At 39.7% G+C, this 19,537-nt stretch overlaps 1 protein-coding gene across 6 annotated transcripts in view; it reads right to left on the reverse strand.

Moving 5' to 3' along the window:
* The window catches only part of PTPN2 (protein tyrosine phosphatase non-receptor type 2), a 77,827-nt gene that overhangs the window by 46,894 nt on the left and 11,396 nt on the right, over window positions 1–19,537 (reverse strand). For 5 of the 6 annotated variants that reach the window (XM_067015763.1, XM_067015762.1, XM_059039877.2 and 2 more), the window contains exon 2: window positions 4,336–4,426. In XM_067015763.1, the coding sequence (XP_066871864.1) occupies window positions 4,336–4,426 (91 nt within the window). Of the gene's footprint in view, window positions 1–4,335; window positions 4,427–19,537 lie in introns of those variants that run through there. The other variant, XM_067015766.1, reaches the window with a different exon arrangement.

Raw genomic sequence — 19,537 nt, forward strand, 5'->3', positions numbered from 1 at the left:
AGAAGTCCACGTGTTACTTTAAACACTGATGGATGAACCTTGAGGGCATTATGCTATGTGAAATAAGCCAATCACAAAAGAAACACTGTATGATTCCATTTCTATGAGGCACCTGAAGTGATCAGACTCTGAGAAAGAGGAAGTAGAATGGTGACTGCCAGGGGCTGAGGGAGGGCGTAGGGTTTCAGTCACACAAGATGACAAGAGCTGTCATACAACAATTGTGCATACAGCCAGCAACACCATGATGGACACCTACAAACTGTTAAAAGGGTAAATTTACGGTATGTGTTTTTACCACAAACAAAACAAAACAAAACAAAAAAACTACTCTTTCACCTCCTTTTAGATCAAATAGTAAACTTGGATTTCTATGTGCAAAGCAAATATAGTAAGGAATATTTCAAATTCTGGCAGCTGTCTCTAACAGTACAAATACAATTTTCAAAATGATGACTACAACCTTTCTTTTCTCAACCAACCACCTTCTGGCCAATCTCTTCTACAATTACCTCATGGTTAAGTGAGACAAATAAGGCATCTTTTCAGTCATGGCAATTATACAAAGACTGCAGACTTCTTAAAATTCTATTTCAAAATACCCCTCTTTGGGACCTGCCTGGCAATTATACAAAGACTGTAGACTTCTTAAAATTATTTCTATTTCAAAATATCCCTCTTTGGGACCTGCCTGGCTATCCAGAGGGTAGGACTCTGAGCTCCCAATGCAGGGGGCCCGGGTTCATTCCCTGGTCAGGGAACTAGATCCCGCATGCATGCCACAGCTAAGAAGCCCACACACTGCAACAAGGATCCCGTGAGCTGCAACTAAGACCTGGCACAGCCAAAATAAATAAATAAATAAATATTAGAGGAAAAAAACACCCCACAAAATACCCCTCTTTGAATATGTACCTCATATTCATACCTCCAAATGTAGTTTCAAGCTGGGCATATAAGAATCACGTAAGGAGTTTGTTTAAAAATACACTTCCAGACTTGATGAATCAAAATCTAGAAAGATCTGTGATTCTGAATTAAAAACAAACAAACAAAAAACAATTCCTGGGCTTCCCTGGTGGCACAGTGGTTGAGAATCCGCCTGCTGATGCAGCGGATATGGGTTCGTGCCCCGGTCCGGGAAGATCCCACATGCCGCGGAGAGGCTAGGCCCATGAGCCATGGCTGCTGAGCCTGCGCGACCGGAGCCTGTGCTCCGCAACGGGAGAGGCCACAACAGTGAGAGGCCCGCATACCACCAAAAAAATACCCCCCCAAACCCCCCAAAATTCCTTTTGATTGCTTGCAAACATGTCATTGTCTGCTTTGCACTCAGTATTTTTTATTTTTATTTTATTTATTTATTTATTTATTTATTTATTTATTTATTTTTTTGTGGTACACGGGCCTCTCACCGCTGTGGCCTCTCCCTTTGGGGAGCACAGGCTCCGGACGCGCAGGCTCAGCAGCCATGGCTCACGGGCCCAGCCGCTCCGCGGCATGTGGGATCTTCCCGGACCGGGGCACGAACCCGCGTCCCCTGCATCGGCAGGCGGGCTCTCAACCACTGCGCCACCAGGGAAGCCCTGCACTCAGTATTATCTATGTTTATTTCCTGTATGGATGCTTAGAAATTCTTTATATGAAAAATAGTTGCTGGTTTAAAACAGACTATTTTAATAAAGTAAAAAAGAAAAAAATTATCTTAAAAGCTGCCCCTAACTCCTTAAGCAGAGCTGAGTGCCTCTTCTCGGCTCCACCAGCACTGTGCCATCTCCTGACAAACAAAGCACAGCAGGCACGTACACATACACACAACCCGCCCCCACTGCACGTATGTTGTTGGCAGGCAGGGCATGTGGACTCACGTTCCGCTCAGGCACAGCACAATGGCAGACATGCAGCTGGTTTTCAATACACGTTTTCTGAACAAAGCCAACAACTGTATGGGACTCTGTATGGAAATGATGTAACGACTCTCAATCAAGAAAGGTATACCAGCATCACCTCAGGAACTTTGAAAAAGTACCTATTCCCAGGTCCACCTGGATTTAGTGGGAGTCACCAGTTCCATGACCTCCTCTCCTGTGTGAGGATAACACCCCTGGGAAGTGGTTGTTTAGATGGTATTTGGGGAAAGAGGACTTTGAGTGAAATCGGTCAAAGAGAGAGGAAGCCTATTCCAAATGGGAATGATATTCAAAAACTGTTAAAAACAGGGCATGTTGGTGCCAAGTGAGTCACCAAAACAAACAATTTGTAGGAAAATGGCTACAAAAGGCCTTGTATGGTAATGCTAAAGCACTTTAACTTTTCATAAAACTGAGGAGCACTACTGAAGACAGGAGTGGAGGACAGACTTGCATCACACAGAGATTGCTCTGGATACCATGTGGGGGTCGGACTGAGGTGGGAACAGAACGGAGACTAGTTAAGAGGCTGCTGTAATAACCCAGGCCTGAACCAAGCCAGTATGAACAGAGAACAGGTTTGAAATATACTATGGAAATGGAATTATAATTACTTAGTCACCAACAAGATGTGGGAGCTGAATGAAGAGAGGTTTGAGTTTCTAGCTGCAGCAAGTGTGCGGCTAATGGTAGCCCTTATGAACATGGGGATAAAGCAGAAAGAACAGATTAGGGCTGGGACTGAGGGACTGTGGGGAAGGCATTCTGAGCCTGAGGTGGCTACATCATATCAAGACAGCGAAGTGCGTAAGTGGTTCTGTAGCCGAGAATAGAGATGTAGGCTGCAGATGAGATCTGGGGTTGGAAGCAGAGATGGCAACTGAACTCACAGAAAATGAGGCCATTCACACAAGAAGAGGAGGAGACAGAGGCAGAGACAGAGCCCTGAAGACAAAGACAAGTGAGGAAGAGAAGTTCTGAAAAGGTGTGATCAGCCAGAAAAGTAACAGCAAAATCAAGAAAAATATGGACTTAGGGAAGGAAGGCACGGTTGACAATGCTGAAAGTCACAGAGGGATAAGAAAAGACACCGATGGAAAGTTCCTCATTGCATTAGAAAACTAGAAAGCGCACAATACTTTAGAATAAAAGTTTCAGTGGGGAGGCTGGGGTAGAACCATGGCTGAAGAATGCGTGGGTGATGAGAGTGGAGAGACAGACAGGGTAGTGCACGCTTCTAAGATTCTGTGTGTGTGTGTGTGTGCGTGTGTGTGTGCATGCACATGCACATGCCTGTGTCTCTGTAGGTGACAAAGTGATAGCTGGAGTGCGATATATGGGTGTTGAGGTCGGAAGAGATTGGAGCACATCTGAATAATAAGGGAAGAGAGTTATTAGAAAGAGGTTGAAGCTATGAAGAAGAGGGGTGATGGTGGAGTGTGAGGCCCATGAGGAGGCACCCAGCATCAAACACAAATGCAGCACACCAGCAGCCCTAAAGAGGATGCCTACGCTCACCCACTGAAACCAAACATGGGAATCCTCTGAGCAGTAAGGCAGCTTAATTCAATATCTGAAGGTGGGATCCATCAGAACAAAAATAAAATCACTTGATGAACACATTTTTAAAGCCTTGGTGTTACAACTGTTCACAAAACCGTGTGTGTGTGTGTGTGTGTGTGTGTGTGTGTGTGTGTGCGCGTGCACGCACATGCACATGCACAGCAGAATCTAAGTCCAACCACAGGGAACTGTTACATAAAGATTGAGCTGCCCAAAGCCACTGTGGAAGCCACTAAAAGACTGTGTTCAGGACAGGAAACGTCTACAACATGTGGCCACACAGGAGAAAAGCTGCAGGTCAGTGTGTGCAGGATTCCAGCTGAATTTAAAAGAATGTACATACACGTTTACACAGACAAATACCGAAAGAATATAAACCCAATAGTATTTGCTTGTTTTTAAATGATGAGAGTTTTTCCTTTACACATTTCTGTGTTTTAAAACTTTTCAAGTAGTAGTAAATACACACTACTTTTGTAATTAGGGGAAAAAACAAATTACACCAATAAGTATTTTAAGAAATACTTATAAAAGCTATGGAATAATATGAAAAGAAGTAGACATATATGACTATACATACACATATATATGATTACAATTATTCTGAAAAGAGAAAAATCATGTGTAAGAAAAAAGATTGCTAAGAAATGTATCAATTAATGGTGGCTGTGTTGGAGGAGGAAATAATTATGGGCAATTTTCCTTCATTCTACTATTTTATGCCCTGAAAATTTTCTTTAAAGAACATATACTACGTTAGTATGAAAAAAAAATCACCATACTTACCAACCCCGACCCCAATCTTTTCCACCATGTCCCTCCTCCTACGACACACACACCCATACCCCCCACAAGTACTTACATGGGCTTACATCTCTGTATCTGTTTCGATTTCTGTTTTCTGGAAACTTGGCCACTCTATGAGGATAGTCATGGGACTCACTGCGAATTTCCTTAAAATAACAAAAACATATTTTAATATTTCTCTTAAATTTTATATAGCAAAACAGATACTTTCCAAGCCAGTATAAAATAACTTTCACTGAGCACTTAGGATAGGTCAAGTACTATGAAAAGCACATCATCGACGTGATCTCATTCAATTCTCACAACACCAGTGGGAAAGATTACCTTTCCCATTTTGCATGTCAGGGGTGACAGGCTTTCAGGGGTTAAATGATCTACCAAAGGTCCCAGAGCTAATAAGCGTGAGACGCCAGGACTGAATCAAGGTCCTTCAAGCAGAAGGCTCTGCTCTCATACACGTTCACTGCCTTGCCATGTTCAACACCTACAGCAATGTTAACAGTTTATGTGACAACTGATGCAAAGGAGGAATCTAAGGTTACCACATCATATTCAAATTTTCCAACTAAACTCTCTGAATATTATCTACCTATATTTCAGAGCTTCTATCTTAAAATTTTAATCTATTTCTTTATCTTCATGCCATATAACTGTTACTTTATTCTGAACCCAGGTATTCTCTAAGCTCTATTTTCTAGAGCTACAAATGCTCATTTTTAGGACCTTTATGGTTCTTGGTATTCCACTACAGAAGAAATTCTATGCCAGTAAGCCTTCACTAGGCACTCAGCTACTTGGTGTATCCATCATGACCAGCTTTTTCTCCCAAATGGAACATTATGCTAAGAATTCAGGTAAAACCAGAAACATACCAAAAAAAAACCCCAAAGACTATGCATTAACAGCAAAAATTAATTTGGGCTTCTGCTCATACTACCATGTCTGGAGAAACAGTATTTTAAAAGTTAGGTACCAAGACTTCCCTGGTGGCGCAGTGGTTAAGAATCCGTCTGCCAACGCAGGGGACACAGGTTCAAGCCCTGGTCCAGGAAGATTCCACATGCCGCGGAGCAATGAAACCTGTGTGTCACAACTACTGAGCCTGTGCTCTAGAGCTTGTGAGCCACAACTACTGAGCCCACGTGCTACAACTACTGAAGCCTGCGTGCCTAGAGCCCGTGCTCCGCAACAAGAAAAGCCACCGCAATGAGAAGCCCACATACTGCAATGAAGAGTAGCCCCTCCTCACTGCAACTAGAGAAAGCCCGCACACAGCAATGAAGAGCCAACTCAGCCAAACATAAATAAATAAATCCATTTTTAAAAAAGTTAGGCACCAGGTAATTTTATAAATTAAGCATAAATATGTTATTCAGGTAATTTTCCTACCATCCTGCCTGTCACCACTCAACAGCCCTAGGACAGGTAACTTTCTAGCTCATATTTTTACCCAATGGGCCTTCCAATACCCAAGAGTAGGGAACAGAGACCACCTCTCAGTGCAAGAAATCACAGCCTCTTTGTGCAAACAGCATGGGGGTTCAACATGTTGATGCAGTCCTTTTGGAAAATGCAATCTGCCACACACAGAGGAACAGAAACACACACATACACATGTTACAATTGTTGCTACTGACTTTTTAATGCTACTCTCACACGCAGCAATCTTGCTAAGCTCTCTAACATTTGGTAGCTGGTTCTGAATCACTCAATACCAGCGAACAGTGATAATTCTGTCTCCCTTATACTTCATATTTCTCATTCATACCTCATTTCTTTTTATCTAATTGCGTTGGCTAGGACCTCTTATTCAATGTCAAATAGAAATATTTTTTCCCTGATTTTGAAAGAACTGCTTCTAAGGTTTAACCACTAAGTGTAATATTTGCTTTAGGTTTCTGGTGGATATACCCCTTTCAGGTTAAGAAGGTTCCCCTCAGTAATTTCTAGTTTACTAAATGTTTCTTTCATCATGAATGGGTGTTGAATTTTACTCAATGTTAACCCTGCATTCATGGATATGATCTTAACTTTTCTCCTTTAATCTAGTAATGTACTGAATTACAATAATAGATTTTCATTTAGATATGCATTTAAGGTTCCTTCATGTCTTTTCATGGCTTGATAGCTCATTTCTTTTTAGTGCTGAATGATATTCTATTGTTTGGATGTACCACCATTATTTTAAGATGTATGCATCTACATTTTTAAGTTGAACTGACCTCTAATTTTCTTGTCCCATATAATTTATTCAGTTTTAGTATCAAAGCTCTACTAGCCTCATACAGTAAGTTGGACAGAAATATTACCTTTTAGCTTCAAATACTTTTCCATGAAAGCATATCATGACAAATTACTGTGGATGAAAAAAGAAATAAAGCTTCATATCCACTGATTAACTATAAAAGATTTTAAGTGTCAAATAATAAGTTTTATATGTAAAGTTAAACACATTCAGGTCTTGGATTATATCTGTATAATCTCAAACACTTCAGAGTTGAAAAACTACAGAGTGCAAGTAATTTTATATTCCAAGTTAATAATTGATATAAAAGAAAAACATTAATTTAAAACAATACTAAAACATGCATGTTGAGAGTTCTGCATCAAATGCAGAGAAAATAATTGACAAGAATAAGAAATTCTAAGAACATCAGGCAGGTGAGGAGAGAGAAGAAGTGCTCCAACACTTTGCTGCAGAGCGTACACTGCTGTAATGTTTCTGTGAGAACAATTTGATAAGGTTGTAAGTTTGAGCCACCAATTTTGCCTCCAGGAATTTATATCACATACAGCCATATACCTGTATGTACCAGGATGTTCACTGTACATAACAGTGGAAAACTGGCAGCAACCTCAGTGCCCTGCGGGAATAAAGTAGAGATGAGGGGAAGCGGGGGGACAGGAAAGGGACACAAGTGCTGCAAACACTTGCGTGGGATGGTCTCAAGGACACACTGTGAAAAAGGTATGAAAGATGTTGAGTAGCTCTCACCTCCATCCACTCAAACATAACTATGCCTGAGAACACAATGAATAATTCTAGAACGAGTCAAAATACTAGTAACTTGTGGGGCAGAAGACTGGGGGACCGAACATCTAGGGGAAGGTAGAGATTTATATAACTAAAAATTTGCTTTGATTATAAAATATTTCAAACAAAAAAATATAGATAATAGGACACTCCATGTTCCCATCAGTGAGATTAAACATCTGTTACCATTTTTGCCATATTTGTTTCTAATCTCTTCTCTTAGAAAAGGTATAAAGTACATCAGACACAGCTTTTCTCTACCCTGCTCCTCTCTCCTTTCCAAAGTAACCTTCCATCATTCTAACTTCTTTTTATTGGAAACCTTTTGTGCCATTTAAATTTTAAAGCATATACTCACATATTCTTTAGTTTATATACTACTTAAAAATAAACTAGCTAAAATAGTAATAAATACTAGTGTAATATCAGTCTTAATGCTAATAAGTAGTTGGTTTTTTTTTTTTTTTTTTTTGCGGTACGCTGGCCTCTCACTGTTGTGGCCTCTCCCGTTGCGGAGCACAGGCTCCCGACGCACAGGCTCAGTGGCCATGGCTCACGGGCCCAGCCACTCCGCAGCATGTGGGATCTTCCCGGACCGGGGCACGAACCTGTGTCCCCTGCATCGGCAGGCGGACTCTCAACCACTGCGTCACCAGGGAAGCCCCAGAATATATTTTTTAAAAGAACTCCTACAACTAAAATATAAAACAATTTTTAAAAGGGCATTATACGAGCCCTTCTTCAGTACTCCTGTTATGCTTATACACCAGTCCATCTGTTGGTTGCTGTTTCCAGTTTTTAGCCTAAAAAATGGTTTTTTTGTGTACACTATAACTAATCATTACTGATACTGCAAAAAAAGAATAGGGCAGGGCCCCAAGTATTGGGGCAGGGAAGAGATCTTAATTTACAACATCATAAAACATACATTTTCTCGGTTACTTTTTTTTTAAAGAGAGAATTCTTACAGAGTTCATTTTCCCATATTTCTAATGTTATCATTATTATTTGTTCTCCTTTACCTTTCTTTAATTTCAGTGCATTTAGGAAGAACCCCAGTACTTTAGAAAGTGGCTCCAGAGGTATGTACTAGTTGCCTATTCCAACATTGATTCTTTCTTACTAAAGGTTTCTGAATGTATTTTCTGACTTACAAAGAGCCCAACTAAGAGCCTGTATTTCCCAGCCTCTCATACAACTAAGAATAGTCATGGGATACAGTTCTGGCCAATCAATGGGAATAAGCAGAAATCACTAGGTTGGGATGCAGGAGAGCTTTGATCAAAAGGGCTGGCTCAGTTGAATACAGGCTCTGATGTGGGGGGAGAGGGGTGGGAAAGGGCAGGAGCTATCTGGTGACCCCAAGGTAAAAGCACATCCTGAGGAAGGCCAAGCAGAAATAGAGTAGACTGGGTCATCTAAGACTTGATGGAGCCATAGTAACAGCTCTGGACTCCTATCTCCAGAATTCTCATCACACAAGAAATGGAAGTCCCTGTTTGTTGCTGCCTGATTTTCTTTCCAAGCAGCTAAATGCATGTCTCTAATACACACAGTAGAGCCAAATCTCAACAATAACTAGATCTGACACTGATGAGGCATTTTCAGGACCACCCAAGACACAAAAATAAACAATTTTATAAGCACTTTATGAGAGCAATAAAATACAGGTGTTTCTCAAAATGGGGATGGGAAAGGCAAGTGTTGAACTATTCCCTAGGTCTATCATATTCGGCAAAATAAGCCTCTACTAATGTTCTGATTTTGAAATGTTCCCCTCCTATAGCAGAGAGAACCCATAAACACTGGCCCTAAATACACAAAGGATGTCTCTGTTAGCAGTAAAACCTGTCAACCTCAGCAGTGCTGACATTTGGGCTAGATAACTAACCCTGTTGCGGGCCCTCTTGTGCCTGGCAGGATGTTTAACAGCAGCGCCCGGTCTCTACTTGTTAGATTGGCAGTAGCACCCCCTCTCCCAGATGTGACCACCAAAATTCTCTTCTGACATGTCCCCGGACAGCAAAATCTACCACCAATACACCCCACCAACACCCAGCTGAGAATCACTGTTCTAATCTAGCGCCCACTCCGACCTTTAATAAAGCTAAATTTAAATGGGAAAGATCTCTGTTTTAAAGAATAATTTAACCAAAATAAAAATTTTAATCCTATTGATTTTTATATGATTTTTTGCTCAAAAAAGCTAGGAATAATTGACTCACTAGTTATTTCTTTCTTAGTGGCAATGATCCAAAATGTAACTAACTCATGCACAAGTGTCTTTCATAGAGTTATTTATGACGTTGAAAGGCTAGAAATAACCTAAATGTTCAATGTCAGGGAAAAGACTGGTTGTACAAATCATGGTGCATCCAAATGAATACTGTGCAGCCATTTAAAAGAAAAGGCACTCATGCCAGTAGTCGCATAAATTCATACAGTCTCCTGGAATGGTAATATATGACATAAACAAAGGCATAACAAACCAATAAATGGAACTGAGCTCCTATTTGGGAGAACAATTCATTCAGTTCCTCAGCTGTATTTGAAATTTACATATATGCGTGAGCTGACTATATTAAGATTGCCCAACACCTCCTTTTCCTAAGGATCTGGAAAGGAACTCATGCAAATCTGACTTGTTCTTCCCTAAAGATAACTTCTCTTGTCTTTTCTTTACCCTGAATAGTTAGAAAACTCATCAGAATGCATCCTGGCTTTTATGCTTTTTAAATATATTCCTGGTGGAGACTCTGACCTTGAGACTCAAGGTGTTCCTCAGCTCAAAGATGTTCCTCAGCTCAAAGATGTTCTTCCACTATTACTTCAGTTATTGCTTCATCTGTCTCCTTTGCTCTCTCTTCCAGGAACTCCAATCACAGATTTGAGACCTTCCTGTGTTTTAAATGCTCTCTTACTATTCATTTAAAATACCTTTTCCCTAAATTCTGCAAGGTTTTTTTCCAAGCTAACTTGGTATTGTGTACTATCTATTCTGCTAGTGAGTCCTGATTTTTTAACAGTCACATTCTATAATTTCAAGAACTCTTTCCTGTTCTCAGCTTATTTTATTTTTACAATCTGCACTTGTCATATTGGGAATCTGAATTCCACTTTTCTCTATTTTTTTATACTATTTGGCATACTCTAAATGATAGTCTCATTTTCTTCAAGTGCTGAGTTTTTCATATGTCTAGCATTTCTTTGTTCATCTTTACAGAAAGGATCAGCCCTTACCTAAGGTTTTGTGGACACTCATACTGTTTACTATCAGAATCCTCTGAAAAAAAAAAAAAAAGAATCCTCTGAGTCTCAAATATGTGGGTGGGACCCTTCTCTAGTGTCAAATAATAATGTGGATTTTTTCTTATACTGTGTTTTGGGCATTTCAGTGATCAATAAGAACAACAAAAAAGCTTCTACTGCATGGAATTAAAGACCTAGAAAATTATATCCTTTTCTCATTTTCTATTACTTTTCTTGCTGCCAATTTTTACTACTATTTGCACAATTGTCTCTGACACCTTTCTCTTTAAAATCAGACCTCAGACTTTTCCTTGGAACTATCAAGGAGCCTGTCTAGTAAGTGGCATAAGAAAAGCACGCTCACATTTAAAGTAAACACAGGAAGAGAATTTATTTTTGCCTGAGGGCATAACAGTGCATGAACAGACCAGAATGATGAGCAAGCAGATGTCAGGTCAACAAGCTGGGAAAGATGGGTCCAAGCAGAAAAAGAGCTGTGCGAAGTCAGAAAGATGTGAATGTATGTAATGAATGAAAGAATGATTAACTGATGTCTTGCAAGAAGTATAAGCAACACAAGACTTGTGGTACACGAGAGACGGAAATGCAAGACATGAGGATGAACAGGTGGAGAGAGATCAGATTATGCAGGCATTGGTTCATACTTCACTCACTCAACACACATACAGGGATTCTGCAAATTATGAAGATAGTGTTGCAAATGGAGGGGCAGGAGGAAGGAAAGATGGATTATTCTACAAACAGTATGATAAAAGCAAGCAGTTATTTAGGAAAAAAAAATTAATTGATCAGGAACAAGACAAGGATTCCCACTTTCACCACTTCTATTCAACATAGTAATGGAAGTTCTACCTGAGCAATTAGGCAAAAAAACCCAGTAGGCATCCAAGTTGGAAAGAAAGTTGTTAAACTATCTCTATTTACAAATGATGTGATCTCATGTGTAGAAAACCCCAAAGAATCCCCAAAACGATTGTTAGAGCTAATAAACAAATTCAGCAAAGTTGCAAAACACAAAATCAACACCCCAAAATCAGTTGTGTTTCTATACACTAGCAGTGAACAATTCAAAAATAAATGAAATTAAGAAAGCAGGGGCTTCCCTGGTGGCGCAGTGGTTGAGAGTCCGCGTGCTGATGCAGGAGACACGGGTTCGTGTCCTGGTCCAGGAAGATCCCACAGGCCGCAGAGCAGCTGGGCCCATGAGCCATGGCCGCTGGGCCTGCGCATCCGGAGCCTGTGCTCTGCAGCGGGAGAGGCCACAGCAGTGAGAGGCCCACGTACCACAAAAAAAAAAAAAAAAAAAAAAAAAGAAAGCAATCCCGGCCTTCCCTGGTGGTGCAGTGGTTGAGAATCTGCCTGCCAATGCAGGGGAAACGGGTTGAAGCCCTGGTCTGGGAAGATCCCACATGCCGCGGAGCAACTGGGCCCGTGAGCCACAACTACTGAGGCTGCGCGTCTGGAGCCTGTGCTCCTCAATAAGAGAGGCCGCGACAGTGAGAGACCTGTGCACCACGATGAAGAGTGGCCCCCGCTTGCCACAACTAGAGAAAGCCCTCGCACAGAAACGAAGACCCAACACAGCAATCAATCAATCAATCAGTCAATCAATAGATTAAAAAAAAAAGAAATTAACCCTCAGAGGGACTTCCCTGGTGGTGCAGTGGTTGAGACTCCATGCTCCCAATACAGGGGGCCCGGGTTAGATCCCTGGTCAGGAAACCAGATCCCACATGCATGCCGCAACCAAGAGTTCGCATGCCACAACAAAGGAACCGGCGAGCTGCAATTAAAGAGCCTGTGAGCCACAACTAAGGAACCTGCCTGCCACAACTAAGACCAGGTGCAACCAAATAAATAAATAAATATTTTTTTAAAAAAGAAAGAAAGAAACCCTCAGATCTATGGTCAACTGATTTTCAACAAGGGGGCCAAGACCATCCAATGTGGAAAAGACAGTTTTTTCAACAAATGGTGTTGGGAAAACAAGACATCCACATGTAAAATAATGAAGTTGCACTATTACCATATACCTTACACAAAAATTAACTAAAAATGGATCAAAGACCTAAATGTAAGAGCTAAAACTATAAGAAACTCTTAGAAGAAAACATAGGGATTGAGAAGTTTCATGATCTTGAATTTGGCAATGGTTTCTTAAATTATGACACCAAAAGCACAGGCAACAGAAGAAAAATAGATAAAATGGACTTCATCCAAATTAAAGACTTAAGTGCATAAAATGACACTATTTAAAGAGTGAAAAGAAAACTCACAGATTGGGAGAAAATATTTATATACCGTGTATCTGATGATATTAATAACCAGAATATCTAAAGAACTGCTACAATTCAACAACAAAAGGACAATTTAAAAATAGGCAAAGACACTTGGGTCTTCCCTGGTGGTCCAGTGGTTAAGATTCCAAGCTCCCAATGCAGGGGGCCTGGATTCAATCCCTGGTCAGAATCCGCATGCCACAACTAAGAGCTCGCATGCTGCAACTAAGACTCGGCACAGCCAAAGAAATAAATATATATTTTTTAAAGATAGGCAAAGACACTTACTAGAATGGCCAAAATCTAAAACACTGACAACACCAAATGATAACAAGGATGTAGAGCAACAGTAACTCTCATTCTCTGCTGGTGGGAATACAAAATGGTTGAGCCATTCTGGAAGACAATTTGGTGCTTTCTAACAAAACTGCACATACAATCCAGCAATCATGCTCCTTGGTGTTTACCCAAAGGAGCTGAAAACGTACGTCCATATAAAAACCTGCACATGGATGTTTATATCAGCTTTATTCATAACTGCCAAAACTTGGAAGCAACAAATGTGTCCTTCAAGGGTTGAATGGATAAATTGTGACACATCCAGACAATGGAATATTAATCAGTGTGAAAAAGAAATGAGCTATAAAGCCATGAAAAGACATGGAATAACTTTAAAATGCATATTACTAAGTAAAAGAAGCCAATCTGAAAAGGCTACATACTGTATGACTCCAACTATATAACATTCTGGAAAAAAAACCAACCCATGGAAACAGTAAAAGATCAGTGGTTGTCAGGGGTTGCAGGGATGACAAAGTGGAGCACAGAGGATTTGTAAAAATACTGTGTATTATGCCATAGTGATGGATACATGTCACATAGTACATCAGTCCAAACCCATTGAATATACAACACCAAGAGTGAACCTTAATGTAAACTACGGATTTTGGTGATTATTATCTGTCAGTGTAGGTTCCTGGGTTGAAACAAATGTGTCACTCGGGTGCGGGGTGGGGGGATGTTGATAATGGTGTGGGGTCAGGGGGTATATAAGAAATCTGTCTCTCAAGTCTGCTGTGAACCTGAAACCACTCTAGAAAAGTAAAGTCTTAATTAAATGCAAACCAAAAAAAGGCAAAGGACTTGAATAGTCATTTCTCCAAAGATTCAGAAATGGTCAACAGCACATGAAAAAGATGCTCAACATTCTTAGTCATTAGGGAAATGCAAATCTAAACCACAGTGACATACCTACTACGCATGACCATAATTTTTTAAATGGTAAATAACAAGTGTTAGGATGTGAGGAAAGCAGAAACCTCAAACATTGCTGGTGGTAATATAAAATGTTGCAGCCACTATGGAAAACAATTTAGCAGTTCCTCCAATGCTAAACACAGAACTACTATATTATCCAGCAATTCCACTTCTAGGTCCAAACCAAAAGAATTAAAACCAGGAACTCCAATGAACACTTGCACAGCAATGTTCACAACAGCATTATTCACAATAGCCAAAAGGTGGAAACAATCCAAATGTTCATTACCAGACAGAGAAACAAAATGTGGTATACCCATACAAAAAAAATATTAGTCAGCCATAAAAAAGGAATAAGGTTGTTACAGACGACAACATGGCTCAACGTTAAAAACATTATGTTGGGTGAAATTATCCAGACACAAAAGAACAAATATTGTATGTTTCCACTTGTATGAGGTACCTAGAAGAGGCAAATTCACAGAGCTAGAAAGTAAAGCACAGGTTACCAGGGGCTGGGGGAGGAGGGACTAGGGAGTTATTGCTTAATGGGTACAGAGTTTCTGTTTGGGGTGCTGAAGGGGTTTGGGAAATGGTGGTGATGGTAGCACAACACTGTAAATGGAATAAATGACACTGCAGAGAGGGCAGACAGCAGAAGCAGGAAGAACAACAATTCTGCAGCCTGTGGAATTAAAACCACGTTCACAGAAAAAGACAAAATGAAAAGACAGAAAACTATGTACCAGATGAAGGAACAAGATAAAACCCCAGAAAAACAACTAAATGAAGTGGAGATGGGCAACCTTCCAGAAAAAGAATTCAGAATAATGATAGTGAAGATGATACAGGACCTCAGAAAAACAATACAAGCAAAAATCAAGAAAATGCAAGAAATGTTTAACAAAGACCTAGAAGAATTAAAGAACAAACGCCTAAGACTTAAATAACAAACAAAAAGAGATGAACAATATAATAACTGAAATGAAAACTACACTAGAAGGAATCAATAGCAGAATAATTGAGGCAGAAGAACAGATAAGTGACCTGGAAGACAGAATGGTGGAATTCACTGCCATGGAACAGAATAAAGAAAAAAGAATGAAAAGATATGAAGACAGCCTGGGACAACATTAAACACACCAACACTTGCATTATAGGGTGTCCCAGAAAGAGAAGAGAGACAGAAAGAACCCAAGGAAATATTTGAAGAGATTATAGTCAAAAACTTCCCTAACATGGGAAAGAAAATAGCCACCCAAGTCCAGGAAATGCAGAGTCCCAGGCAGGATAAACCCAGTGAGAAACACACCAAGATACAAAGTAATCAAATAAACAACAATTAAAGACAAAGAAAAAAATTTTTAAAGCAACAAGGGAAAAATGACAAATAACATACAAGGGAACTCCCATAAGGTTAACAGCTGATTTCTCAGCAGAAACTCTACATGCCAGAAGGGAGTGGCATGATATACTAAAAGCGATGAAAGAGAAGAACCTACAACCAAGAATACTCTACCTGGCAAGGACCTCATTCAGATTCGATTGACAAATCAAAAGCTTTACAGGGCTTCCCTGGTGGCGCTGTGGTTGAGAGTCTGCCTGCCAATGCAGGGGACACTGGTTCGTGCCCTGGTCCAGGAGGATCCCACATGTCGCGGAGTGGTTAGGCCCATGAGCCATGGCCGCTGAGCCTGCACATCCGGAGTCTGTGCTCCACAACAGGAGAGGCCACAACAGTGAGAGGCCCACGTACCGCAAAAAGAAAAAAAGCTTTACAGACAAGCAGAAGCTAAGAGAATTCAGCATCACCAAACCAGCTCTACAACAAATGCTAAAGGAACTTCTCTAAGTGGGAAACACAAGACAAGAAAAGGACCTACAAAAACAAACCCAAAACAATTAAGAAAATGGTAATAGAAACATACATATCGATAATAACCTTGAATGTGAACGGACTAAATGCTCCAACCAAAAGACACAGGCTTGCTGAATGGAAACAAAAACAAGACCCATACATATGCTGTCTACAAGAGACCCACTTCAGACCTAGGGACACATACAGACTGAAAGTGAGGGCATGGAAAGATATTCCATGCAAATGGAAATCAAAAGAAAACTAGAGTACCAAATACTCATATCAGATAAAACAGACTTTATAGAATGTTACAAGAAACAAGAAAGGACACTACATAATGATCAAGGGATCAATCCAAGAAGAAGAGATAACAATTATAAATATATATGCACCCAACACAGAAGCACCTCAATACATAAAGCAAATGCTAACAGCTATAAAAGAAAAAATTGACAGTAACATAATAATAGAGGGGAACTTTAACACCTCACTTACACCAATGGACAGATCATCCAGACAGAAAATTAATAAGGAAAGAGAACCTTTAAATGACACCGTAGACCAGAGAGATTTAATTGATATTTATAGGACGTTCCATCCGAAAACAGCAGATTACACTTCGTTCTCAAGTGCACACGGAATCTATTCTCCTGGATCTATTCTTCAGGATAGATCACAACTTGGGTCACAAATCAAGCCTCAGTAAATTTAAGAAAACTGAAATCATATCGAGCATCTTTTCTGAACACAGCGCTATGAGATTAGAAATCAATTACAGGTAAAAAAATTGGAAGCTAAACAATACATTACTAAGTAACCAAGAGATCACTGAAGAAGTCAAGGAGAAAATCAAAGAATACCTAGAGACAAATGACAACGAAAACAAGCCAATCCAAAACCTATGGGAATGCAGCAAAAGCAGTTCTAAGAGGGAAGTTTATAGCAATACAAGCCTACGTCAAGAAACAAGAAAAACCTCAAATGAACAATGTAAACATACACCTAAAGAAACTAGAGAAAGAAGAACAAACAAAACCCAAAGTTAGTAGAAGGAAAGAAATCATAAAGATCAGAGCAGAAATAAATGAAATAGAAACAAAGAAAACAATAGCAAAGATCAATAAAACTAAAAGCTGGTTCTTCGAGAAGATAAACAAAACTGATAAACCTTTAGCCAGACTCATCAAGAAAAAGAGGGAGAAGACTCAAATCAATAAAATTAGAAATGAAAAAGGAGAAGTTACAACAGACACCGCAGAAATACAAAGCATAAGAAACTGCTACAAGCAACCCTACGCCAATAAAATGGACAACCTGGAAAATGGACAAATTCTTAGAAAGGTATAACCTTCCAAGACTGAACCAGGAAGAAATAGAAAATATGAATGGACCAATCACAAATAATGAAATTGAAACTGTGATTAAAAATCTTCCAACAGGGCTTCCCTGGTGGTGCAGTGGTTGAGAGCCCACCTGCCAATGCAGGGGACAAGGGTTCGTGCCCCGGTCTGGGAAGATCCCACATGCCACAGAGCGGCTGGGCCCGTGAGCCATGGCCGTTGAGCCTGCACGTCCGGAGCCTGTGCTCCTCAATGGGAGAGGCCACAACAGTGAGAGGCCTGCGTACCGCAAAAAAAAAAAAAAAAAAAAAAAAAAAAAAAATCTTCCAACAAACAAAAGTCCAGGAGCAGGTGGCTTCACAGGTGAATTCTATCAAACATTTAGAGAAGAGCTAACACCCGTTCTTCTCAAACTCTTCCAAAAAATTGCAGAGGAAGGAACACTCCCAAACTCATTCTATGAGGCCACCATCACCCTGATACCAAAATCTGACAAAGATACTTCAAAAAAAATAAAATTACAGACCAATATCACTGATGAACATAGATGCAAAAATCCTCAACAAAATACTAGCCATCAGAATCCAACAACACATGAAAAGGATCATATACCATGATCAAGTGGGATTCATCCCATGGATGCAAGGATTCTTCAATATACAAATCAATCAATGTGATACAACATATTAACAAATTGGAGAAAAACCATATGATCACCTCAATAGATGCAGAAAAAGCTTTTGACAAAATTCAACACCCATTTGTGATAAAAACTCTCCAGAAAACGGGCATAGAGGGAACCTACCCCAACATAATAAAGGCCATATATGACAAACGCAAAGCAAACATCATTCTCAATGGTGAAAAACTGAAAGCATTTCCTCTAAGATCAGGAACAAGACAAGGATGTCCACTCTCACCACTATTATTCAACATAGTTTGGGATGTCCTAGCCACTGCAATCGGAGAAGAAAAAGAAATAAAAGGGATACAAATTGGAAAAAAAGTAAAACAGTGTTTGCAGATGACACACTATACATAGACAACCCTAAAGATGCCAAGAGAAAACTACTAGAGCTAATCAATGAATTTGGTAAAGTTGCAAGATACAAAATTAATTCACAGAAATCTCTTGCATTCCTATACACTAAAAATGAAAGACCAGAAAAAGAAATTAAGGAAACAATCCCATTTACCACTGCAACAAAAAGAATAAAATACCTAGGAATAAACCTACCTAAGGAGGTAAAAGACCTGTATTCAGAAAGCTATAAGACATTGATGAAAGAAATCCAAGATTACAAAAACAGTTGGAGAGATATACCATGTTCTTGGATTGTAAGAATCAATATTGTGAAAATGACTATACTACCCAAAGCAGTCTACACATTCAACACAATCCTTATCAAATTACCAATGGCATTTTCTACAGAATGAGAACAAAAAGTCTTAAAATTTGTATGGGGACACAAAAGACCCCGAATAGCCAAGGCAGGCTTCAGGGGAAATAAAGGAGCTGGGGGAATGAGACTCCCTGACTTCAGACAATACTACAAAGCTACAGTAATCAAGACAATATGGTACTGGGACAAAAACGGAAATATAGAACAATGGAACCGGATAGAAAGCCCAGAGATAAACCCACGCACCTATGGTCAACCAATCTATGACAAAGGATGCAAGGATATACAATGGAGAAAAGATAATGTCTTCAATAAGTGGTGCTGGGAAAACTGGACAGCTACATGTAAAAGAACGAAATTAGAACACTACCTAACTCTATACAGAAAAACAAACGCAAAACGGAATAAAGACCTAAATGTAAGACTGGACAGTATAAAACTCTCAGAGGAAAACATAGGAAGAACACTCTTTGACATGAATCACAGCAAGATCTTTTTTGACCCACCTCCTAGAGTAATGAAAATAAAAAAAATAAAATAAACAAATGAAACCTAAAGAAATTTAAAAGCTTTTGCACAGCAAAGGAAACTATCAACAAGACAAAAAGACAGCCCTCAGAATGGGAGAAAATATTTGCAAACGAATCAATGGACAGAGGATTAATCTCCAAAATATAGAAACAGCTCATGCAGCTCAATATGAAAAAAACAAACAACCCAATCAAAAAATGGACAGAAGACCTAAAGAGCCATCTCTCCAAAGAAGACATACAGATGGCCAAGAGGCACATGAAAAGCTGCTCAACATCTCTAATT

Source organism: Kogia breviceps, chromosome 15 (assembly GCF_026419965.1).
Source record: "Kogia breviceps isolate mKogBre1 chromosome 15, mKogBre1 haplotype 1, whole genome shotgun sequence".
Taxonomy (NCBI): Eukaryota; Metazoa; Chordata; class Mammalia; order Artiodactyla; family Physeteridae; genus Kogia; species Kogia breviceps.